This window comes from Mobula birostris, chromosome 5 (genome assembly GCF_030028105.1).
Source record: "Mobula birostris isolate sMobBir1 chromosome 5, sMobBir1.hap1, whole genome shotgun sequence".
Lineage (NCBI taxonomy): Eukaryota > Metazoa > Chordata > Chondrichthyes > Myliobatiformes > Myliobatidae > Mobula > Mobula birostris.
In genome coordinates this window covers 116,108,525-116,134,875 of record NC_092374.1, presented here as the reverse complement: position 1 = coordinate 116,134,875, position 26,351 = coordinate 116,108,525, and the positions used below count along the sequence as shown (strand labels likewise).

At 41.6% G+C, this 26,351-nt stretch overlaps 1 protein-coding gene across 2 annotated transcripts in view; it reads left to right on the top strand.

Annotated features, from left to right (window-relative positions):
* nxph2a (neurexophilin 2a) overlaps window positions 1-20,514 on the top strand; it is a 157,109-nt gene extending 136,595 nt beyond the window's left edge. For both annotated transcript variants that reach the window (XM_072257272.1, XM_072257273.1), the window contains exon 3: window positions 19,104-20,514. In XM_072257272.1, coding sequence (XP_072113373.1) covers window positions 19,104-19,853 — 750 coding nt within the window. In that variant the 3' untranslated portion in view covers window positions 19,854-20,514. The remainder of the gene's footprint in view (window positions 1-19,103) is intronic.
* The last annotated feature ends 5,837 nt before the right edge of the window (window positions 20,515-26,351 follow it).

Below are 26,351 nucleotides of genomic sequence, written 5' to 3'. Positions count from 1 at the left end.
CTTCCTTGGCACTCTTTCTTCTTCAAATTCAATCAATACTGATTCACTTTCCTTTTTCACTCCCTCCTTTGTTGTTTTCAGTCTTTGAACATTCATTACTTTCCCTCCTTTGATATTCCTCTTTATCTCCTCCATATTTATACTCATTGGTATCCCCGTGATCACTCCTTTACGACCACTGTTTTGTGCTCCCACCCTGCCAGTGTATTCCACCTTGCATTTTCCTATCTCTTTTAGCTTGAGTGCTTTCTCAAGTTGTTCCTGATTCGCACATCTTACCAATAAGTTGCCATCATTAAGGACTTTTGCAAATACTATTTCCCCTACCTTATTTGTCAGAGTTGTTGTTAGCACAAACGGGTTAATTTTCTTCATATGTCCCTGAGCCTTCTCATTAAACCTAATTATGACAACACCTCCTCTCTGAGCTTGTTCATCTTCCTCACTTTCAGAGCTTTCTCCACTATCATTTCTTATTCTTTTATTCCCTCTGTCTTGTTTTTTATTCATCCGACCCCTCACTACCTCCTCATTCCCTTTATTTCTCCCTTTACAATAATCCACCTCTCCCCAGCTGCCTACCTCTGGTCCCAAGTCTCTATCCCTCTCCTTCTCCACTTTCTTTCCCTCAACCCCACCTCTTATCTTGTCCGCCATTACTGGACCCACACGACCCCCTCCCAGCAATTTCCGTTCCTTCCCCACTCTCTTTCCCTCAATAGGTTCCAAACCACATTCACGCATCAAGCAAAACACAGCCAGCTTCCAGTCGAGCCAACTCACCACTCCTGACCATGCCTCTTAAGTTACCCCTCCTTTTATTTGTCCCTGCCAATTATCTCAAGTACTCACTCCCTGTAATCAAATAATCAACGCTCTGTTTAACCCTTCAGTTGCCCTCCATGTTCCTTTTAAATACACTCACCTCAGTTCCTCAGCTGCTTCCCAGCACTCAGCGTTCTCCTGAACCCTTCGCCCCTCCTTCTGCGGTGACAGTCCCGCGATCACACTTCCTCTTTTCTGCTGATCAGCCAATGCTCCACCCATGCTAGTAACTTCCCTGAAATTCCATGAGCTCTTATCTTGCTAAGCAGCCTCATGTGTGGCACCTTGTCAAAGGCCTTCTGTAAATCCAAGTACACCAGATCTATTGCATCTTCCTTGTCTACCCTGCTTGTAATTTCCTCAAAAAATTGCAGTAGGTTTGTCAGGCAGGATTTTCCTTTCAGGAAACCATGCTGGCTTTAGCCTATCTTGTCATGTGCCTTCAGATACTCCGTAATCTCATCCCTAACAATCGATTCCAACAACTTCACAACCACTGATATCAGGCTAACAGGTCTATAGTTTCCTTTCTGCTGCCTCCCACCTTTCTTAAATAGCGGAGTAACATTTGCAATTTTCCAGTCATCCGGTACAAAGCCAGAATCTATCGATTCTTGAAAGATCATTGTTAATGCCTTCGCAATCTCTCCAGCTACTTCCTTCAGAACCCAAGGGTGCATTCCATCAGGCCCAGGAGATTTATCCACCCTCAGACCATTAAGTTTCCTGAGCACCTTCTCAGTCGTAATTTTCACTGCACATACTTCACTTCCCTGACACTCTTGAATGTCCAGTGTACTGCAGATGTCTTCCACTGTGAAGGCTAATGCAAAATATGCATTCAGTTCCTCTGCCATTTACACCTATATTTTTGGATTCCTGTCTTCATTTGAATTAATTTAATATCCTGAATGTACAAAACATAACTGTGTGCATTTCCGGGTACCACACTACAGAACGGATGTGATTAAGCTGGAGAGGGTACAGAAATGATTCACAAAGATTTTGAAGAGACTAGAGTAGAAGGCTTGAGTTACAAGGGGAAATTGGATAGACAGGGACTGTTTTTCCTAGAGCAAAGTTGGCTGATAGGAGACTTTATGTTGGTTTATAAAATCATGACAGTCATAGACAGGTTAAATAGTCATTGTCTTTTTCTAGGACATTGCAGTCTGATACTGGAAGGCAGAGGTTTAGGGTCAGAAAGGAAAGATTTAAAGGGGATCTGTTTTTCCACACAGAGGGTAAGGGATGTAATTATGACGAAGTCACTAGATAAATTGGAGAAATTGTAGATGTGAAAGTCTATTCAGCAAAACAGATATTTTCATGGACACCCTCTTAGTAGAGTCCCCCAAAACTCAAAGTACATCACATTCTTATTGATCAATCGTAACAATGGGTGATTCAATACAATTTCAATAGTTACAATTACATCATTTACTTCAATAATATGGGTTGACAATGTTTCCTTTGAATTACATATCTACACTGGGGGACACCTCTAAATGTTCAAACACGCCTAGCGACATAGATACTTTAAAAAACTTCAGAAGAACAGAGAGCTAAATGATAGAGTACACAATATATCAGCTATTGACTGCAACTATACCTGTGACCATGGTTGATATGCTAAGTGACAACATCAGCCTGGCCTGCCAGCTTGAACCCTGTCACAATGGTGCAAACACCTTAGCCATGTCGCCTGGTTTGATGCAAGCCAATTAACACAACCCCATTCATTGCTCTACATTTGGCTGTTGCATATCCAAATGTCTCATGGTCACCATTTTGCAAACTGTATCTCTTAGTCTGTGGGCAGCCAGAAGCACAGCAAATACATGCTTTTAACATCAAATAACTGCTTGCAGTTGACAACTCACACTGAGAACTGAAGACTGATTCTGTATTAACATATGCCATATTCATGTTACTCCAGAATACTCTCTAACAGTAGATATATGGAATGAACAGAGGAAGTGGTAGTTACAGTTACAAATTTTAAAAGATATTTGGACAGGAACATGAATAGGAAAGTTTCAGAGGTGTATGGGTTAAAAGCAGACAAATAGGACTAGGTTCAATAGGCATCTCAGTCAACATGAACAAGTTGGCCTGAAGGGACTGATTCCATGATATATAACTGTTGAGTCTTTGCGTGTAAATCAGAGCCCAAATATGTCCGTAGTATAATCATAGGTTTACCAACTTTTAAGAATCAGAATCATGTTTAATATCACTGGTAAATGCCATGAAATTTATTGTTATGCACCAACAATACATTGCAATGCATGATAACCAGAACTGTAAATTACAATAAGAAACGTATATATAAGATAAATTAAATAAGTAGTGCAAAACGAGGAAATCAAAAGAAAAAGTAGAGAGGTTGTGTTTATGGGCTCAATATCTATTCAGAGATCTGATGGCAGAGGGAAAGAAGCTAATCCTGAATGGCTGAGTGTGAGCCTTCAGGCTCCTGTACCTCCTCCATGATGGTAGCAATGAGAGGAGGGCATGTCCTGTACCTCCTCCATGATGGTAGCAATGAAAGGATGGCATGTCCTGTACCTCCTCCATGATGGTAGCAATGAGAGGAGGGCATGTCCTGTACCTCCTCCATGATGGTAGCAATGAGAGGAGGGCATGTCCTGTACCTCCTCCATGATGGTAGCAATGAGAGGAGGGCATGTCCTGTACCTCCTCCATGATGGTAGCAATGAGAGGAGGGCATGTCCTGTACCTCCTCCATGATGGTAGCAATGAGAGGAGGGTATGTCCTGTACCTCCTCCATGATGGTAGCAATGAGAGGAGGGCATGTCCTGTACCTCCTCCATGATGGTAGGAATGAGAAGAGGGCATGTCCTGTACCTCCTCCACGATGGTAGCAATGAGAAGAGGGCATGTCCTGGGTGATGAGGGTCCTACATGATGGACGCCACCTGTTTGAGGCATCGCTCCTTGAAGATGTCCTGGGTGCTGGGAAGGCTAGTGCCCATGATGACTTTCTTGGCTGATTATAATCAACAGCACTCTGCAAATTATTTGGAAAAATTTTGAGGGATTGCATAAATTGGCATTTAGAGAGACGGAGGTTAATCAAAGACAAGGAGCATAGATTTGTTAAGGCTAGATCATGTCCAAGGATTTAATTTTTGATGAAGTAACAAGAATAGTCAATGAGAGAACCACATTCAATGCAGTGCAGATGGATTTTACAAAAAGATATTTTGACAATTCATTGGAAGAAAGCCAACAAGCATAATCAAGGAGAATTTTAGTAATGAGGGGGCTGTGTACACCGGGTTTCTAGAGCTCAGCTAGGACACTTTTTTTGTAAAATATAGGCGTAGCTTGGATATACAGTAAAAGTTCTAAATAAATTTATTTTCAGAGTACGTATACTATATGTCACCGTATACAACCTTGAGATTCATTTTCCTGCAAGCATTTACAGTAAGTACAAAGATAAAAAATAATAAATAATAAATAATAAATCAATATCAAGAACATGAAATGAAGAGTCCTTGATTGTTGTGATAGGTTGTGGGAACAGATCATTGCTGGGTGAGTGAAGTTGTCCCCTCTGTTTCAAGGGTATTAACTATTCCTGAATGTGGTGCGGTGGGATCTAAAGTTCCTGTATCTCCTTCTCGATGGCAGCACTGAGAAGTGAGCATGGCCTGGATGGTGGGAGTCCCTGCTTTCCTGCAACAGCACTGCATGTAGTTGTGCTCAATGATGGGGAGGGCTTTACCTGTGATGGGCTGGGGTGTATCCAGTACTTTTTAATCGACTTTTGCATTCAAGGGCATTCGTGTTTCCATACTAGGCTCTGATGCACCCAGTCAATAAACTCTTCACCACACATCCATAGAAGTTTGTCAAAGTTTTAGAGACAAACTGAATGGCACTAATGTGCTGGACCCAGGATAGATCCTCTGAAATGACAACACTGAGGCTTTTAAAGTTGTTGACATTCTCCACCTCTACTCATGGATTTCCAGTTTCCTCTTCCTGTAGTCAATGATCGGTGTTGGCATGTGGCCAAGTAGTTAAGGCGTTTGTCTAGTGATCTGAAGGTCGCTACTTCGAGCCTTTGCTGAGGCAGCATGTTGTGTCGTTGAGCAAGGCACTTAACCACACATTGCTCTATGACGACACTGGTGCCAAGCTGTATGGGTCCTAAATCCCTTCCCTTGGACAACATCGGTGGCGTGGAGAGGGGAGACTTGCAGCATGGGCAACTGCAGGTCTTCCATACAACCTTGCCCAGGCCTGCGAGATTTTCAGTCTCCCTCCTATATGCTGATTCATCACCACCTTTGACACCACCAGTGACAGTGGTGCCATAAGAAAATTTAGATATGGCACTGGAGCTGTGCTTCACCTCACAGTCAAAAGCATAAAGTGAGTAAAGCAGTGTACTAAGCACATAGTCTTGTGGCACCCTTGTGCTGATGGTGATTGTGGGGGAGATGTTGTTGCCAATCCAAAATGACTGGGGCCTACAAGTGAGGAAATTGAGGATACAATTGCACAAGGAGGTATTGAGGCCTGGATCATAGAGTTAGATCATAGATCATTAGTTTAGAGGGGATGATAATATTGAAAGCTTATCTGTAGTCAGAGAGCATTCTCATGTATACACCTTCACTATCCAGATGTTCTAAGGTTGAGTGAAGAACAAATGAATTGGCAACTGCTGTTGACCTGATCTGATGGTAGGCAAATTGGAGTTGAACCAAGTCTCTCCTCAGGCAGTTTCTTCACCAACCTTCCAAATCACTTCATCACTGTGGATGTAAGTGCAATTGGACAACAGTCATTAAGGCAGGTTATCAGGTTCTTCTTAGGCACTGGTATAATTGAAGACTGCAGAAGCAAGAGGTCAAAGGTATCAGGGAAAACTCCAGCCAGTTGATCAGCATAGGTCTTGGGAGTAGTCTGAGTCAGAGTGGTAAGGTTTTGGCTCAACAGGGCTTCAACAAGAATAAGCGATGTAAGTCGGTAAGTTCATTCCTTATTTCATTTTTTTCTTATTTAACTCTTAAGAGAATAGGGGGGCTAGTGTTCTATTCTGAGTGACAGATGTGGGATATCCAGGAGACTACCAGCCTCCCCGATGGCCACACCTGCACCAGGTACATCGAGGTGCAGCTCCTTAGAGACAGTGTTAAAGAACTGGAGCTGCAGCTCGATGATCTTCCGCTTGTTGAGGAAAGTGAACAGGTGAGTGGGAAGTTGGATGATTGGGAAACTTTTAAAATCCGACAAAAAAGGTAACTAAAAAGGCTATAAGGGAAAAAAATGAAATATGAGGGCAAACTAGCCAATAATATAAAGCAGGATACCAAATGTTTTTTTTTCAATTATATAAAGAGTGAAAGGGAGGTGAGAGTTGATATTGGACCACTGGAAAATGATGCTGGTGAGGTAGTAATGGAAGGGCAAAGAAATGGCAAATGAATGTAATGGGTACGTTGCATCAGTCTTTACTGTGGAAGACACTAGCAGTGTGCCAGAGATCTGAGTGTCAGGGATCAGGAGAGAGTGCCATTGCTATTGCAAAGGAAAAAGTGGTAGGCAAACTCAAAGATCTTAAGGCCAATAAGTCACTTGGACCAGATGGACTACATCCCAGAGTCTTGAGAGAGGTTGCTGAAGAGATAACAGATGCATTGGTCATGATCTTTCAAGAATCACTTGATTCTGGCATGCTCCCAGAGGACTGGAAGATTGCAAATGCCATTCCACTCTTTAAGGGAGGAAGGCAAAAGCAAGTAAATTATAGGCCAGTTAGCCAAACCTCAGTGGTTGGGAAAGTCCATTATTAAGGATAAGGTTTAGGTGTACTTGGAGACTAATGATAAAGTAAGTCAAAGTCAGCATGGTTTCTGTAAGGGGAAATCTTGCCTGACAGATCTGTTAGAGTTCTACAACGAAGTAACAAGTAGGGTGGACAAAGGAAAGACAGTGAATGTCATTTACATGGATTTTCAGAAGACACTTGATAAGGTGCTATACCTGAGGCTGCTTAGCACGATAAAATCCTATTGCGCTACAGGAAAGATACTGGCATGGAAAGCAGAATGGTTGATAGACAGGAGGCAGTGAGTTCAAATAAAAGGAGCCTTTTCTGGTTGGCTGCCAGTGACTAGTGGTGTTCCTCAGGGGTCAGTATTGGGACCACTGTTGTAAGGACATGGCAGTGGTACGAACCCAAGTGCTGAACACAGGCGCAGAGGCCGAGTTGGGAGGCGTTATGGTCATAGCGAGCATGGAATTGGTGTCCAGAGAGAGTCTTTTGGTGAAGTCTTGGTTTTAGTAGAGAACTCAGGAACAATGCTAGCCTTAGAACTGATAGTCCCAAGAACCATGGAACAAGGCTACTCCTACAAGAGTCGACCAACAAACTGGCAACTCCTTGTCTGTCTGTATCTTGTTTACGGCAGTTGGCATCCAGCTTAATGGTGCATTACCGCCATTATGTGTGCTCCAGAATGTGCACTAGACATACATTCTAAATCCCTTCACCCAATCGCACGTGCGCATATATATATATATATATATATATATATATACACAAACCTACACTTCACCCTCCCATCTTTGACCATCCTAGTATCCTATTCCTGTTTATTCGTCATATTCTATAAAAAACCCCTGTACCCCTTAAAAACACTAAAAATACCCGGACTTGTGCTCTCTCACCCATGCCCAGCAACCCTTTTAATGTGAATTCCTGCATCCCCAACTCCCTTAATTTATTTCTCATCATCTCTCTGTATCCCATACTTCCTGCAACACAAAACTACATGTTCTACTGACTCCTCTTCCTGACATTCCTCACACAATCCGGTCTGGTGTTTCCCCATCATTTTCAATGTTTTGTTTAATGCACAATGCCCCAGCCTTAACCTAGTCCACACAATTTCCTCTCTTCTGTTTCCATTACCTACCCTAGTAGCTGCAACGCTCTTTTATATTTGATATAAATGCCTCCCTTTCCCCTCCCTGTCCCATCTTTCTTGCCACATTCGGTTGACTTTTTCCCAGATTACACACTTAACCTCTGCTTTACTGATACTAACGTGCATTTCCACATTTTCTTTCTTTAACGCCCTCTTTGCCAACTCATCCACCCTCTCATTCCCCTTCACCCCTACATGTGCTGGAACCCATAGAAATTTTACCTGACCTCCTTGATTTGCAATTCTTGTAACTAACTGAAGGACTTCATAAAGTACATCTTGCCGACTGTTTGTGTGAAAAGACCTTAAACTTGCTAGAACTGAGGATGAATCTGAACATATCAATGCTTTGGCTTGTCTGGCTTTCTGCACCCATTGCAACGCAACCAACACTGCCAGCATCTCCACTGTAAACATCCCTAACTTATTAGATGTTCTTCTGCTGATTCCAATTTCTTTTGCTGGTATTACCACCCCAAACCCTGTTACTCCTGTTTCAGGTTCCTTCGCACCATCTGTATAAATGTGAGTATAATCACTATACTTTTCCATCACATGACAGTTAAATGCATTTACCAAATCTGTTTTATATCTTTCTTTCCTTTTTACCTCTAACAAATGCCAGTCTATGTCAGGCCATACAAGCTTCCATGGAGCTACAACCAGATAAACTACTGAAGGACTTATCCTCAGATCAAATACTCCACATTCTTTCGCGATATCATTCCCTACCTGACTAAGGGTATCCCTCTGAAACCTCCCATTTTCCCAGCACTCCTGCAACACTCCTTTAGTAGGGTGAGAATCATTGTGCCCCTGCAAGTTAGCCCAGTAGTTTGCCATCAGTTGCATCCTTCTTAGTTCCAAAGGCATTATTCCCATTTCTACCTGTAGGGCTGACACTGGTGACGTTTTAAAAGCCCCACTGCACACTCTCAAGGCCTGAGCCTGAATCACATCCAGTTTCCTTATAAGAGACCTAGCTGCTGATCCATATACTATTTCCATAATCCAATACAGATCTTACTAAAGCGACATACAAAGCTGAACAACTTGCTCCCCATTCCTTACCAGTCAAACATCTCATCACATTTATTACTTTTTTACATTTCTCCTCAACTTTCCTGATATGGCCTGCCCATGTTAATCATGAATCAAATATAACTCCCAGAAATTTAAATGATGCAACCCTTTCTATTTCAACCCCATACATCCTTAACTTCTTCCCTACCTCAACCCTTTTCCTGGTAAAAAAAATACAGTTTGAGTTTTGTCTACTGAAAATCTACATCCCCAATCATAACCCCACTCCACCACTTCATCAATTGCTTCTTGTAGTTTCCTGATTATATGGTTCATGTTCCTGCCTCTTTTCCACAAGGCCCCATCATCCGCAAACAATGACCTACCTATATCCACTGGTACCTTTGTAAAGACATCATTGATCATAATGATGAAAAATAACAGGCTAATCACACTACCTTGAGGTGTGCCATTTTCCACTATGTACTATTTTGATAATTCTGATCCAATCCAAACTTGAATTTTTCTACCAAACAAAAAATCTTTAATCCAATTAAAAACTCTCCCACCAACACCCATCTTATGCAGTTTAATTAACAATCCTTCCTTCCACATCATATTATAGGCTTTTTCAATGTCAAAGAACACTGCTACTACTGACTCTCTGTTTGCCTGGGCCTTCCTTATTTCAGTCTCTAACATTATCACTGAGTCCATGGAATTCCTTCCCTTTCTGAACTGGCAACTCCTTGTTGTGGTCACAGGGTCCTTATCCTGCAGTTTCTGATGGGAAGCAGTTGTGTGTAGTTAGTGGAACCTGGGAATGATTGGAATTTAAATGAGGTGATTGAGGCCCAATTCCTGAGGTAAATAGCATGGTGTGGGATTGACAGAAGGGACCATGACAACCACTGCTTTTCACATTGTTTGTCAGTGATTTAGATAATGAAATTAATGACTTTGTGGCAAAGTTTGCAGATTATAAGATGGGTTGGTTGTGCTGAGGAAGCAATGTGATTACAGCAAGTCTTAGACAAATTGGAAGAATGGGGGAAAAAGGGTAGATAGAATACAGTACTGAGAAATGTATGATAATCTGTTTTGGTAAAAGGGACAACAGTGTGGAATATTATCTAAATGGGGAGAAGGTTCAAACTTCAGAGGTGCAGAGGGACTTAAGAGTCCTCGTGCAAGGCTCCCAGGTTAGTTTACGGGTTGAGTCTGTGGTAAAGAGGGCAAGTGCAATGTTGACATTTATTTTAAGGGGAATAGAACATAAAAGCAAGGACATAATGCTGAGCCTTTATAAGACCCTAGTCAGGACACACTTGGAGTATTGCCAACAGTTTTGGGCCCCATATCTCTGAAAGGATGTGTTGGTATTGGAGAGAGTCCAAAGGAGGTTCTTAAGGATGATTCTAGGAATGAATGGGTTAACATATGAGGAGCATTTGGCAGCTTTGGGCCCATACCCATTGGAATTTAGAAGAATGCGGGGGAGTTTCATTAAAGCCTACCGAATGTTGAAAGGACGAGATAGGGTGGATGTAGAGAGGATGTTTCCTCTGGTGGAGGTACCCAGAACTAGAGGGCACAGCCTGAAAGTTGAGGGGTGACCTTTTAGAACAGAGTCAAGAAGGTAAGGAGGAAGTTTTTTTAGCCACAGAGTAGTGAATCTGTGGAATGCTCTGCCACAGACTGCGGTGGAGGCGAAGTCCGTGTGTATACTTAAGGTGAATATATAAGGTTTCCTAATCAATCAAGGCATCAAAGGATATGACAAGAAAGCAGATGAATGGGGTTGAGTGGGAGCTGGAATCGGCCTTGCTGAAATGGCAGAGCAGGCTCAGTGTGCTGAATGGTTTAATTCTGCTCCTATGTCTCATGGTCTCATGGTATTGAGCACTCAGTCAGGTAACAAGCCTGGGCTGGATGCTTTCCATGGGTTCACCCTCCTGAAGCATGGTGTCATATCGGCCTCAAAAGACTGAAATCACAGGATCGTTGAGGTCTGTGGGAGTTTGGAAGGTGCTTTCATATTTTGACAGTCAAAGTGACCATAAAAGGCATTGAGCTCGTCTGGGAACAAAACCTTGTTGTCGCCTGTTTCACTCGGTTTCACTTTGTAGGAGGTAATAACATTCAAACCATGCCACAGCTGTTGAGCATCCCTCAGTTATTCAAGTTTAGTCCAGAATTGCCACTTCACAAGTAAGATAGCTTTCTAAAGCTATCTTACTTTTGCCCTTGTAGTTTACTCTTGTATTTTACTTGGCTAGCGGAGCTCAATGCCACTGATCTGGCCCTCAGCCAATTCCAGATCTCTTGGTTCATCCAGGACTCTGGTTGGAGAAGACTGTGAATGAATTTACGGGGACACACTCCTCTACGACTGCTTTTATAAAGTGTGTGACACCCTTGTGCTGCAGATGATACTGTATGTTGATGAGAGTTGCCAGTGATTTCTTCAAACAAACTTGATTGAAGTCCCCAACAATGATTTCAAAGGCATCAAAGTAGACTGTTTCTTCTTTGCTGATTGTTGCAATCAAAACCTTGAGTAGCTGCTTAACATTACCTAGTGAAAGTAAGAACGTAAGAAGTAGAAGCTGATGAAGTCCTGCACCACTAGTCAATGATAATTGATAATTTATCATAGCTGATAAATTACCTCAGCCCCACTTTCTTGAACTAATGCAATAAATCCGATCAGTGTTGGTCTTAAATATAGTGAGCAACTAACCCTCTAGACTCCATTTGGTTTGTAGATTCCATAAATTTGGTATGCTCTATGAGCTTGAAATTTGTTGCGTTCACTGTTGGTGTTGATTGCAGCTTATTAGCTTTAGTTCACTTTTCCCAGAACCAATTCGTTACAACTCGGTCAGACAAAAAGGCTGTGGATAGAAGCACACTTCTTGGACAGGAATAAAACAGTGTTCCACTGGGACCTACTGGGACACTTCTATTTGCTGTATACACAAATTAAATGACTTTGGGAATCCAAGGAAGATATTATATTTGCTGGCAAAACAAATGTACGGTGGATTACAATAAGTACTATTGAACACTACAGGACGGTATAAATAGGCAGCCAGAGGACATTAATAGGTTCACAGGAAGGATTGATATATGGTAGATACTGTTTGATATAGTAACATGTTGAACAATAAATACACTTTAATTGATAGTGAATGAAATCTTTGAGATGGGAACAGGATAAACAATTATGTAAGTCATTACAGTGGCAGAGAAGTAGGTGAAAATTTTCTGTATAAATTAAATCATTGTGGGGATTTGTATTTAGACACTTAAATCTACAAACTGGTGGAAATGCAGAACATGTAAAATATTTTAAGTGTACACTTTTGGACTTCCTATTATAGAAACTACATAATAGTAACAGAGCATGGATTTATGATGTCTTATTGTCACCCCAGGATCTTCTACTATTGTCTGGGGCCTCGTCTGTAACAGTATTGAAGTGGCTGGTGTTTTGTAGCATAATCCCAAAGATTACAACTGTAGTTTGAATTATAGATGATATGATATTTATACTTGTTTCCATCATTTATTTTATGTGTCAGACTGTTGTCTTCTTTAAGAAAGTTACATTAATACTGTTGCTGCCCCTTTTTCCGACTTCCACCCGAATATTTGTGGTACCTCTTGTCAATGCTACCATCAGGAAGGAAGTACAGGAGCCTGAAGACACACACTCAATGTTTTGGGAGCAGGTTCTTCACCTCCACCATCAGACTGCAGAACGGTCCATGAACCCATGAACACTACTTATCGTTTGCACCGTTTCTTTATTTATTTTTGTTTTAACTCATAGTAATTTGTTATGCCTGCACTGTACTGCTGCTACAAGTTGACAAATTTAACAATGAGTATCAGTGACAATAAACCTGATTCTGATTCTGACATGCTGCTCCCTTAAATACCTTTCTATCCACGAAGCCAAAGTGTTTAAAAGAAAGAAGTTATTTTCTTCACAGTGTAACTTAAAACAATAGTTGCAAACTGTACTGATTTTTCTCTTTGAATAAGAAATTATTATTCTTAAACACTTTTTCATAATGAAGATCAAAAAACTGCAGATATTGGAAATATGTAATGTAATAGTAATACTGTAAGCAATCATCAGATCAGATAGAATTTGCTGAGAAAGAAGCAAAGTTGGTGTGGCAGCAGAGTAGATGGTGGAGGGGAACTGGCACCTGCTTGTAGAACTTTCTATTTTTACATAATGAAATGGTGGCTTATGAATTGCAACTTCTAACACAAATTAGAAGTTAATACTTCTCACCACACTGACTATAATGCAGAATGTATATTGGCTTGTTGGAAATCTAAGCTAAGTAGTAGCCACGCAGATGCTTTTGAGTCATAGGGTCATAGAACACTACAGCTCAGAAACAGAAACTTCGGCCCATCCAGTCTGAGCTGAACAATTAATCTGCCTAGTCCTATTAACCTGCACTCAGACCATAGCCCTCCATGCCCCTCCCATCCATGTACCTACGGGGGAAGAGGTTTCTGAAGGATAGTGGTCTGGTTTGGGAGAGTCCCTGTTGGAAGAATTGTTTTGTGCAGATGAATAGCTCCAAGGAGGAAGGGCCAATACTCCTGAGAGAGTCAATTAGTTCGAGATGGTCTTCGAGGGAAATTCGAATTGTGGTGGGTGCTTTCACGCAGACCGTGGATCCAGCATTTGAGTAAAGCAATACACCCCTAACTGCTCCAGAAATGAGCTGCAGCATTCATGCGCAGATTAGACTGGCTTAACTGTAATGAGCCCTTTTATTTCTCTTTTCTTATTTCTGGAACTGTAAATTTGGTAAATATACATTCTTTATAATTTTATGCTTCTGTACAATCTATCATCTCTGGACTACTGATAATTGTGTATGGGAGGTAGTTACACAGCATTCGCTCAAATCAAGGTACCTTTAAATGGAACATCCCTGCATTCCTGTTTGGTTGAACCCTAAATCATACCGACCCTAGATCCTTGCTTATTGAAAGGCAGCCTTCTTATCACTGAGTTACGTGGCTGTTAGCAGAGTTAGCTAACGAGCCAAGTCGATGTACGAGCTCAGGTAAGAGGGTTGCATTTGGTTAAGACTATCGTGTGGATAGTCAGAGGCTTTTTCCCAGGGCTGAAGTGGCTATCCCGAGGGGGCACAGTTTTAAGGTGCTTGGAAGTAGGTACAGAGGAGATGTCCGGGTAAGTTTTTTACGCAACGAGTGGTGAGTGCGTGGAGTGGGCTGCTGGCGACGGCAGTGGAGGCAGATACAATAGGATCTTTTAAGAGTCTCCTGGATTGGTACATGAAACTTAGAAAAATAGAGAGCTATGGGTAACCCTAGGTAATTTCTAAGGTAAGTACATGTTCGGCACAGCATTGTGGGCCGAAGGGACTGTATTGTGCTGTAGGTTTTCTGTTTTTTTGCTATGTTAGACATGAGTTATCATGCACAAGGCCATGTTGATTGTCCCTTGTCAGACCCTGTCTATCCAAATACTCAAATATCCAATCCCGTAGTCTACCTTCCAATAACTTTCCCACTACTGATGTCAGGCTCACCGGCCCATAATTTCCTAGCCGTTTCTTAGAGCTTTTCTTGAACAATGGAACATTAGTCATCCTCCAATCCTCCAGCACCTCACCTATTACTAAGAATGTTTAAGATACCTTTGCTAGGGACCCTGTTGTTGCTGTCCTAGCCTCCTACAAGGTCTGAGGGAACATCTTGTCAGGCACTGGGCAGTTATCCACTCAGGACTGCAAACACTTCCTCCTCTGTAATCTACATTGCTACTGCATTTCCTCACATCTATAGACTCTGCATCCACCTCCTGAGTAAACACAGATCCAAAAAAATCTGTTTAAGATCTCCCCTTCTCTATCGGCTCCACGCATAGATGACCATTCTGATCTTCCAGGTGACCAACTTTGTCCCCTGCTGTCCTTTTGCTCTTAATTCTCTTTCACCTTGTCTGCTGCAGCAACCTCATGTCTTCTTTTAGCCCTTCTGATTTCCTTTTTAAGTGTTCTCTTGCATTTCTTCCATAAACCTGTTGTCTTTTATTCTGACAGGAATATACAAACACTGTGCTCTCAAAATTTCACTTTTGAAGGCCACCCACTTACCAAGTACACTTTTGTGAGAAACAATCTGTTCCATTCCACACTTGCCAGATCCTTTCTGATACCATCAAAATGAGCCTTTCTCCAATTTAGAACCTCAACCCAAGGACCAGACCTATCCTTTTCCATAATTACCTTGAAACTAATGGGATTGTGATCACTAGATGCAAATTGTTCCCCTGTACAAACTTCTGTCACCTGCCCTGCCTCATTCCTAAATAGAAGATCTAGTATCGCACTCGCTCTAGTTGGGACTTCTATGTACTGATTAAGAAAACTTTCCCGAACACATTTGACAAACTCTATCCCATCCAGTCACAAACAAGAGAAAATATCCAGATGCTGGAAGTCCAAGCAACACACACAAAATGCTGGAGGAACTCAGCAAACCTGGCAGCATCTTTGGAAAAGAGTACAGTCAATGTTTTGGGCCGAGAGCCTTCAGTAGGATTGGAGAACAAAAGATGAGGAGTCAGTTAGAAGGTGGGGGGTGGGGGAGGAAGAAACACAAGGTGATAAGTGAAACTGGGAGGTGGAGAGGAGTGGAGTAGAGAGCTGTTAAGTTGATTAATTAAAGAGATAAAGGCTCTATCCCATCCAGTCCTTCTACAATATGGGAGTCCCAGAAAAAATATGGAAAGTTAATATCACCTACTATCACAACCATATGTTTCTTGCAACAGTCTGCAATCTCTTCGCAAATTTGCTCCTCTAAATCCTGCAGACTGTTGGGGTGTCTATAATATAATCCCATTAGCATAGTTATAACTTTCTTATTCCTCAGTTCTACCCATAAAGCCTCACTGGACGAGTTCTCTGATCTCTCCTGAGTGAGCACTGCTGTGACATTTTCCCTTACTAGCTAGTCACCACTCCCCCTTAAATCCCTCCTGTTCTATCATGTCTAAAATAATAGAACACTGGAACATTGCGCTGGCAATCTTGCCCCTCCTGCAACCATTGCAACCATTTCACTGATGGCTACAATGTCATAATTACAAGTGCTGATCCATGCCCTAGGCTCATCCGCCTTTCCTACGATACTCCATGCATTGAAATATACACAGCTCAGAGCATTAGTCCCACCATGCTCAATCTTTTGATTCCTGACATTGTATGTAGGTTTAGCAACATCTTTCTCCACAACCACTCCACTATCTGGTTCCCATCTCCCTGCAACTCTAGTCTAAACACTGCCCCCCCTCCCCAGGCAGCACTAATAAACCTTCCCTTGAGGAAATGAGTCTTCCCTGGAAGAGAGCCCAATGATCCAAAAATCTGAAGCCCTCCTTCCTGCACCAAAGCCTTAGCCACCTGCTAAACTGTATGATCTTCCTATTTGTGGCCTCACTAGCACATGGCATGGGTTGCAACCCTGAGATCACAACCGTGGAGGTCCTGTCCTGTAACTTAGAACCTAACACCCTGAACTCACTTTGCAGGACCTCATTGCCCAAACTACCATCTCTTTGGTACAGACATGGACAATGACCTCTGGGGCTCATCCTCACAGTTAAGAATGCTGTGGACTCAATCCAAGATTGAGCACACAGAGGGCAACAAACCATCCTGGAAACTTACTCTTGTCCACAGAACTTACTTTCTGTTTCCCTACCTAATGAACCCCTTATCACTACTTCTAGTCTTTTCTTCCCCCACATCCCTCCCTTCTCTTCTGAGCCACAGAAACCTGCTCACTGCAGCTTCTCCCTGGTAGGTCATCCCCCACATCAGTATTTAAAGTGGTATACTTATTATTCCGGGCAGGTGGGGCTCATCAGCCTTGGGCGGCAGCCTGCCTAGGAGAAGGAAAACTTTGATTTTAAACCTCTGCTGCCTTGTGGCCATACTCACCCATAGGAAAGGCTTCAGAAATAAATCCGGAGCTGGGCTCCCTGAGGCAGTTTGATGTTGTTTACAACTTCACTCTGGCTGTCTCTGTGATGACGCTGGTACCAAGCTGTATCGGTGCTTGCCCTTCTCTTGGATTACATCAGTGACATGGAGAGGAGGAACCCACTGCATGGGCACAGCCAGTTCTTCAAATCTTCCCACCTAGCCTTGTGGCCTGGAAAGGACACAGTCCACCAGAGGAGCATCCCCTGGGATCGACGGCTGCCTATACATACTTATTATTGAGGGTAATGCCCACAGGAGTACTCTGCACTGGATGCCTATTCTCTTTCCCTCTCCTGACTGTCACCCAGGTACCAGCCTCCTGCAACTTACAGGTGACTACCTCCCTGTAGCTCCTATCTTGTTCTCCCATATGAGCCGAAGGTCTTTGAGCTGCAGCTTGGTGCACTTTGTGCAGTTATAGTTATCAGGGAGACTGGAGGTCTCCCGAAGTTCCCACATCTAACACAAGGAACATATCGCTAACTCTGGACCCATTCTCAGCATGCTAGCTATATACCGACAGAAAATAAAAGCTTACTGGAAACCTACTTAGAGCCCGCATCTATGTTATCAAAACTGGACCACTCTAACACTGCCCCACTCCAACAATCGATTTGGGTTGAATTGTTTTTGACCAACCCACCCCTTGCATTTGTCTCTTGATGGACCTCTGAGGAAATACCTTCTTTTTTTCTGGCTCTATAGCTCTGAAGTTATCAAGGCCTCATTTTAAATACATGCCCTCTGGTATTATGCATTTCTACCCTGGGAAAAAGATACCAACTATCTACTCTATCAACTTATGAACACACCTATGTTCTATGGAGATTAATGTAAGTTAGGCATCACTAGCTTAATTAGTTCAGCACAATATCTGGACTAAAGGCCTGTTCCTAAAATGTACTATTCTATGCCCTATCTTCTATACCTCTCATAATTCTATAAATTTCCCCTCAGCTGCTGCTGCATCAGAGAAAACAACTTTAGTTTTCTCCAACACACATCAAAGTTGCTGGTGAACACAGCAGGCCAGGCAGCATCTCTAGGAAGAGGTGCAGTCGACGTTTCAGGCCGAGACCCTTCGTCAGGACTAACTGAAGGAAGAGCTAGTAAGAGATTTGAAAGTGGGAGGGGGAGGGGGAGATCCAAAATGATAGGAGAAGACAGGAGGGGGAGGGATGGAGCCAAGAGCTGGACAGGTGATAGGCAAAAGAGATATGAGAGGATCATGGGCCAGGAGGCCCAGGGAGAAGGAAAAGGGGGAGGGAGGAGAAAACCCAGAGGATGGGCAAGGGCTATAGTCAGAGGGACAGAGGGAGAAAAAGGAGAGAGAGAGAAAGAATGTGTGTATATAAATAAATAACAGATGGGGTACGAGGGGGAGGTGGGGCATTAGCGGAAGCTTGAAAAGTCAATATTCATGCCATCAGGTTGGAGGCTACCCAGACGAAATATAAGGTGTTGTTTCTCCAACCTGAGTGTGGCTTCATATTTACAGTAGAGGAGGCCGTGGATAGACATATCAGAATGGGAATGGGATGTGGAATTAAAATGTGTGGCCACTGGGAGATCCTGCTTTCTCTGGCGGACAGAGTGTAGTGTGGAATTAAAATGTGTGGCCTATCTATTTGCGCAGCCACTTTCAGTGAACTACAGACTTGGATCCCAAGGTCCCTGTGTTCAGTGATGTTAACTAACATAAAATAAGCAAAAACTCAAATGAAAACGATTGTCATTTATACACCAGCGGTGGTTGTCATAGAGCTGAGAGTCAGGTATAGTGTATCCAGACCCTCAGATCAGTGAGGTAAGGAACCATCCTTGGACTCAGTGTTTCAAAAGAATGGAGTTGCCAACCTTCACTAAGGTAAATTAATCTACATGTTTTTGTTACATTAATTAGCCTGAATATTTTTAATTACAGTGGTGAGTTGAAATACTCTGGTGTCTGATCTCCAGTGCATTTCCTTCTTTAATAATGCAGTGAACAGATGTGGAAATCAGAACTTCTGATGTACATCTGACCATGCGTCTGGCCATAACCACCAACTAGACTTCAGTGTAATGCAATCTTTTTATTGTGTTCATGCTGCAATAATATTGGCCAAAAATAGTTGATCTGAGTATCAAAAGCAAATACAGTGCTCCTGAAAGTTTAGATTGACATTGTAGAGATAATTTACACCTACCTGTCTATTAATCCTTTGTTTTATTTTATTCCAGATCAACTCCCATGAGAATCAGTTAGGAGGAAGACTGGAGCTGTTGGAATTACAAGACAAGGCAGCTGGTCCAACATTTGCTAATAATTTGGCTATTACACAGAGAGTAAATCCTTTGCGGCTGTTTGTGAAGGAGATTCCAAAGGCGAAATTGGACATGACTCATACCCCACGGATAAAAATTTCTGATGACTTATGGGCATGGTTAAACAACCTAACAGATAGTCGAGAATCTCATTCACGGACCAAACGCAGACCCATTGTTAAAACAGGAAAGTTCAAAAAAATGTTCGGCTGGGGTGACTTCCATTCTAACATCAAAACTGTTAAACTGAATCTTCTCATTACTGGGAAGATAGTTGACCATGGGAATGGGACTTTCAGTGTGTACTTCAGGCACAACTCAACTGGTCTCGGCAATGTGTCTGTAAGCCTGGTTCCACCATCCAAGGTTGTGGAATTTGACTTCTCTCAGCAGTCAACGCTGGAGACCAAGGAGTCCAAAACATTCAACTGTCGAATCGAGTATGAGAAAACAGACAGGGCAAAGAAGACAGCGCTGTGTAATTATGATCCTTCAAAGATATGTTATCAGGAGCAGACCCAAAGTCATGTTTCTTGGTTGTGTTCCAAACCCTTCAAGGTTATATGCATATATATAGCTTTCTACAGTGTAGACTATAAACTTGTGCAAAAAGTTTGTCCTGATTACAATTATCACAGTGAAACCCCTTATTATTCATCTGGTTAACAAAATAGCCATGGCATGATAGGTGAAGACTTGTCATTCTGTACGTAACTTATTTATACATAGTCAATGTCATGGATTAATAATGATAGTAACTGTTTAAGACAGGCACATCTGGTTTAGTGCAGCTGCTACCTCAAAGGGAGCATCTGAGACTGGGATTGCATGATAAGCATTCATAAAATGAAGAGTCTGTTCTAAACAGTCCTCATAGCAAAAAGAAAATTAATATAATATGCAGATATAAAAACTAAACTTTGTCTGAAACAATCACCTAAGGCTGAACAGCATATTTGTATTTTGACTGCAGCTCCCTATACAAGAATGAATAAGTTCCTAAATGTTAAATTTGCACATTAGTTCATGAACACAGTCCCTATAGGGATTATTTTGAGGGGGGGGGGCAGTAAAAAAGTATTGCAAAGTAGTTTCATCAACTAGCCAAAACATAATATAGGATTGTAAAAATTGGTTGAATACATTTTAATGTATAAATATAGTGTGTTTTTGGAAATGTGGTCCTGTAAAACTGCTTCTTTATAAAAGACTGTGTATGTGTCAATAGCATATAAAAAAACTGAGAATAAAGTAGACGACACGAAGAAAGCAACATACAAATCAAATACTTGGTCCTCCCTTTGTTGTGCATCCTTCAATAAACCATCACAGAAACACTTCACTGTGTAGTTGTATTTAATGAATTTTTAAGTAAAAAGGATACACCAACAGGAATGTACTGAATCACAACAAACATTTGCAAATGGAGCCTTTTCATCTGTCAGCCATATCACATAATGATTTCCACTAATAACCCTTCTTTGAAACCAACCAAATGCAAAACTGCACTGTTGAAAACAGTTTTGATTTTTTTAAAACCAATGATCAAAATAATATTTGCTTTTTAGCAGTACACTCATCCTTTCTTAATTAAAGCTACTTATTCACATTTTATTAATATTATTATGCTAATTTGAGAAAAACTTTAATTTACAAATATATCAACTGCCAAGACCTTCCTGTTCTTTAGGTTTTGCTTCTGTTTTCATCATAACTCTTGGTTCAAAAAACACTGATATTTACTGTAGCACCCCTTATTGCACCTGTCTTCAGGCATGCATGTTTAACTTCCAAGATTGTTTAATATCATTTCTAGTACACAAGTGTAAAGGAGAATGAAAAAAAAATTACTCCAGATCTGATGCAGCACAAAATCTACAATTAAGATGATAGTAATAAAAAAATCACAATATACACATAAATATGTAAGATAGCTTATATACATTGATTGAATGTATGTATATAAAGGAGTTTGTGACAGGAAATTATAAAGTAGTGGTGGTACGGGATGTGGAGGGGTTGGTTAGTGGATGGAGATGTTGATCAACTTTACTGCTTGGAGAAAGTAACTGTTTTGAAGTCTGGTAGTCCTGATGCTGATGTTACATAGCCTCCTCCATGATGGGAGTGGGACAAGCAGTCCTTGACCAGGGTGGATGAGATCCAGCCTTTACAGCTTTTCCACTTTCCTGTGCTATATATACATATTGGTTTATTAGAAGAAATACAGTACTTGAAAGACACACTAATTTCTAGTATGTGTGATCTTCACATGAGAATTTTGAAGTTGACATAGATCTGGATAATGCGCAAGTTTTATGATTTTAAGCATTGCTCACACTTTACCTGGAAAATGCATCCACGGTGAATTTTGTTATTGGGCTTTTTACACAGACATGTATTTCTGGGTTAAATTTCAGTCATCTTTTATGCTCAATAATCTTGTGCACTGAACTTTGTTTAAGTATTTTTAATACAAACAGAGAATTCAAAATGGCTGGACTTCAGAAGTTCATTATTCTTTAAATCAAAAAGAAGACTGCATTAAAAGAATAAAACATAAAAACTTAATACTATATTTAATTCTGTCAAACAGCTAAGTAACTACATTAGATAAGTATAGTATTTATTCACACATACAGTCCAAGTGTGCTTCCTGATTACAGAAAAATATGACTTTTATAAGTAAACATATAAAACTTATCTTCTGAATGCAAATACATTACATCAGTTAAATACATTGCAGCTGTGCATCTTATGCATAAAGAGATAGACCAAATAAAGGAAAATTGAGTCACATTTAAAGCAATAAAATACATGAAAAGACTTTTAGAGAAATCTTTAATAAATAACTTAAATCATAAAATGGTATCTATGATACTGCTCTTCTTCCACCTGGTCCTTTATTTTGCTGTCACACAAACTGAAAGGTTATAGCTAAATTGTATTAAACAGAGGAGATATGCAACCAACATATATCCTAACTTTTTCAGAAGGTCCTTCTGTCAAGAACAGCTGAGATCTCTAACCAGCAGAGCATTTTGTTTCTTGAAGTTCTTCCCCTCACCCTGGCCTACTTGTTTATCTCCAGTAAGAAAGGAGCATTACTCAGCTTAATATCTTGTTTTCTTTTCTTCCACCATGCAACTTTTTTTCATTTGGTCGATATTTAATTGATGTAATTCCATTCCTCATTCCTAGATGCCTTGATCAAAATGTTTACATCTCAGCATTGATAGCAAGGGCCAGGATGCAAGTTGACTAATTGTCTGCTGGTACACAAGCTAACCTGATCCATTCCTGTTACGGATTCAAACATACTGACAAGTATATTGGTGATCAATAATCAGGAAGTTAGATTTTGGTTGATATTTCCACTGAATCAGAAAGAAAAAACATCAGAAACCAACAATAAATATGAGAAAGTCTGCAGTTGTTGGCGGCCCAAAGCAACATGCACAAAATGCTGGAGGAACTCAGCAAGTCAGGCAGCATCTATGGAAATGAATAAACCGGGTGACTTTTTGGGCTGAGAGCCTTCTTCAGGACTGAAAAGGAACAGTAAGACACCGGAATAAAAAGGTGGGGGGGGGGGTGGAGGGAAGGGAAGGAGGATAGCTAGAAAGATAAAGAAGCCAGCTGGATAAAAAAAGATAAAGGGCTGAAGAAGAAGGAATCTGATAGGAGAGGAGAGTGGGCCATAGGAGAAACGGAAGGAGGAGGAAATCCAGGAGGATGTGATGGTTAGGTTTGGAAGAGGAAATTCCAGAATGGAGAATAGAAGAAGAGTGGAGGAGGAAAGTATTTTATTTCAGCAGAAGGAGGAATTGAAATTCATGCCATCGGTTGGAGGCTACCTGGACGGAAACCAACTAATGCTTGTTAATTAATCCACCTCTTCACACACAAGGATTAGTGGTGATTTTCCTCCGGTTTTTATTTAATTGGATGTATTTACTGAGCTACCAAAGGAGGTCACACCCCAGCCATGGCTAGCTGCTCAATATCAGTTCTTACAGTCTCCAGATTCCCATCCTTGCCACAATCAAATCTGGAGGGCCTGCCCTGCCGGCCCAAAGACCCCCAGACTCCAACAGTATTGCCTCAGTAGCAGTAGGTCTCCATTTGTGTGCCAAGGATGCCTTGGGCCTAAAACATGTCAGCCTATGAAGACCCAACCCCAGATTTGCATACACTTAAAACAGAATCCCATTAAAATTTCTGTATATGTCCACATATTTAGAGATGTAAAAATTATAAAAATTCTTTTTTAAAAATTGGATCAATAAAAGCCCAAAAGATTTGCAATTAGAAACATTAATCAAGAGCAATTTTAAAAGAAGAATATGCTTCCCATTTTTGCTTTATGTTCATAGCCAAACAGACCCCATTGGAATTATTGGTTTAGCAGCTTTTGTGCCATGTCTAACTGGGCACAAGATCCCACAAGTAGAATCATGGCACTTTGCAGGATGAACTTATGTGGGGCACAGCAGCAGAGTGGACGGACAGATAGAGCATCAGAGTTTGCAAATTCTGTTCCTCACAATGTCAGTGCACAAATCTCGCATTTGCTTCCAATTAAACTGATAAATGCAGTAGCTCTGTTGGGAATCATTGGCATTTGCCAGCAATATCTGCAGCCTCTGCTCAGTAGATCTGTTCTTTAGTAAAGTAAAGTGAGAGGCTAACATTTACACTGTCAGAATCAGCTTTTATATCATATCCAATATCGTGAAATTTGTTGTTTTACAGTAGCAGAGCAGTTCAATATATAAAAACAAACCATAAATTACAAAAAGATATATATATATATATATAAAGCAAAACAAATTAAATAAGTAGTAGAAATAGGGAGCAAAAACAATGAGGTGGTGTTCATGGGTTGGTTCATAGTTGATTCAGAAATCTGGTAGTAGAGGGGGAGAAGCTTTCTCTAAGACATTGAGTGTGTGTACTGTGCCTTCTTGCTGTTGGTAGCAATGAGAAGTGAGCATTTCATGGATGATAGGGGTGCCACCTTTTTGAGGCAACACCTTTTGAAGATGCCCTCGGTGCTAGGAGGCTAGTGTCCATAACAGAGCTGGCAAAGTTTACAACCCTCTGCAGATTTTTTTGAGCCTGTGCAGTGGCCACTCCATACCAGACAGTGATGCAACCAGTTACATTGCTCTCCACAGTACATGTGTAGAAATTTGCAAGTGACTTTGGTGACATAGTAAACTCGTAATAAAACAAACTTCACCAATAATTACATCTCACAAAATCAGTAATGAGGAAAGACAGCAATTTAAGAACTACATCAATATTCCTCTGACAATCAACTACAGATAAAATAACTAAACATTTGGTTTTAATATGTGAGTTAGACCCTCCATTGATATTGCCTTGTAGATGTCTATGTTATACGCAAGCCAGGGCAGTATGATTTGGAAAGCAAGCTGTTTTAATGTGTAGTGGTGCAGGTTCAACATCATCAAGCAATCATTCCTACTGGACAGGCAACTACAGTAAGTTTTGACCAGGTCCTGTCATTCTTTGCAGAAAGAGCAAAAGGTTAAACAAGGACAGCAGCGAATTGAAAACACAAGAGAGACTGCAGATGCTAGAAATCTGGATCAACACACACAAAATGCTGGAGAAAGACAAAAGGTCAGTCAGGGTCTAAGGAGGAAAGTGAACAGTTGACGTTTCCCGCTAAGACTCTTCATTAGACCTGGAAAGGACGGGAACATCTGCTCCTTTCCTTTCCATTCCTGATGGAGGGTCTTGGCCTGAAATGTCAACTGTTCATTCTCCCCCATAGGCCTTTTCTGTGCTCCTGCTCTGTCCAATGTGTACCATTTCCACATTAGAATTGAGGTCTGTGCCTGCCTTACCCCGTTCCCGCCAACGCCCAATAGCAGGCTGGCAGCTTTTTCTCAAGCAGTGTGCACCAGGTCATGGGGTTGGATACTTTCCTTGACCCCACTGACATGTTGATGGTACCATGTTTCTGCCACAGGCTGCAAACGTTTCATTTTCCTGCACCAACACATAAAATGCTGGTGAACTCATCAGGTAAGCCAGCATCTGTGGAGAGAAATACGCAGTCACTGTTTCAAGCTGAGACCCTTCATAAATGAAGGTAGAATCTAGAATAAGGAGGTGGAGCCAACACCTGTAATTCAAATGGCATATCAGACCTTCACAGCGCGGGCGACGGAGGCTGGACCACCAAATAATTTTCCTCCTGGAAGGCTTTTTTTTATTCAGGCCCCATTCAAATTTAGCTCCCTTCCTACCTATAGCATATGGAAGCCGAAGCAGGATCATTAAGGAGGATCTGTGCTCAAAAAACAAGCAAACCAACAGATTTCTGCACTTCCATCTTACTGCTGGCTGCCACGGCATCAAGTATCTTGGCTTCATCTGGTATGGTTCCCTGACCAGAGCCCCAGCTAATGTCCAACCACTGACCTGCTCCATCTAAGGGTTGATGGCCCATCCATACTGTGTTATGTGTTCCCTTAGAGGGCCTGAACCACTTCTTCCCTGTGTCTCCGCAATAAAATATCATCCATGAAAAGTGCAGCCTGTATATTGGGCAGGATGGGACGTTGGTCCAGGTCCCAGACCACCAAGCGTTGGGCTGTGAACCCGTGTGAAAGTCTGGTAAATGTGCATTGTTTTTCCTCCCAACTGATTCTGAAAACTCATGTCTCAAGGAGTCAAGGAAGATGCATCAGACACGTCAGTCACTCATACCACTCACTTCTGTTCTCAGACATGCTTTCATTATGGTAATATCTGGTTGGCACTGCTGAGGCTAGCACTGGTGCCTCCTTGTTTAACTGCCGGCAGTTAACTGTCTTGCACCAGCTCCCATCCAACTTCCTTACTGGCCGTACTAAGTAGTTACACTCTGACGTGGCTGTTCTTACCACCCGTGTGATTCCAATGCCCTGACGGTTTCCATAATTTCTTTGTATTCCGGCCCCCCATGGATTCTGTAGTGTTTTTGAAAAGCCACCTGTTTGGTGAGGTAATCTGTAGCAGCGCTCATCAGTCCCTTCCCATCATAAAGAATTGGAGCATAGGTTTTCCTGCATTTTTCTGAGCAATCATACTCTTGAGGTAATCATACCCAAAATCGTGTTGGGCAGCTGGAACACCAGTACCTGG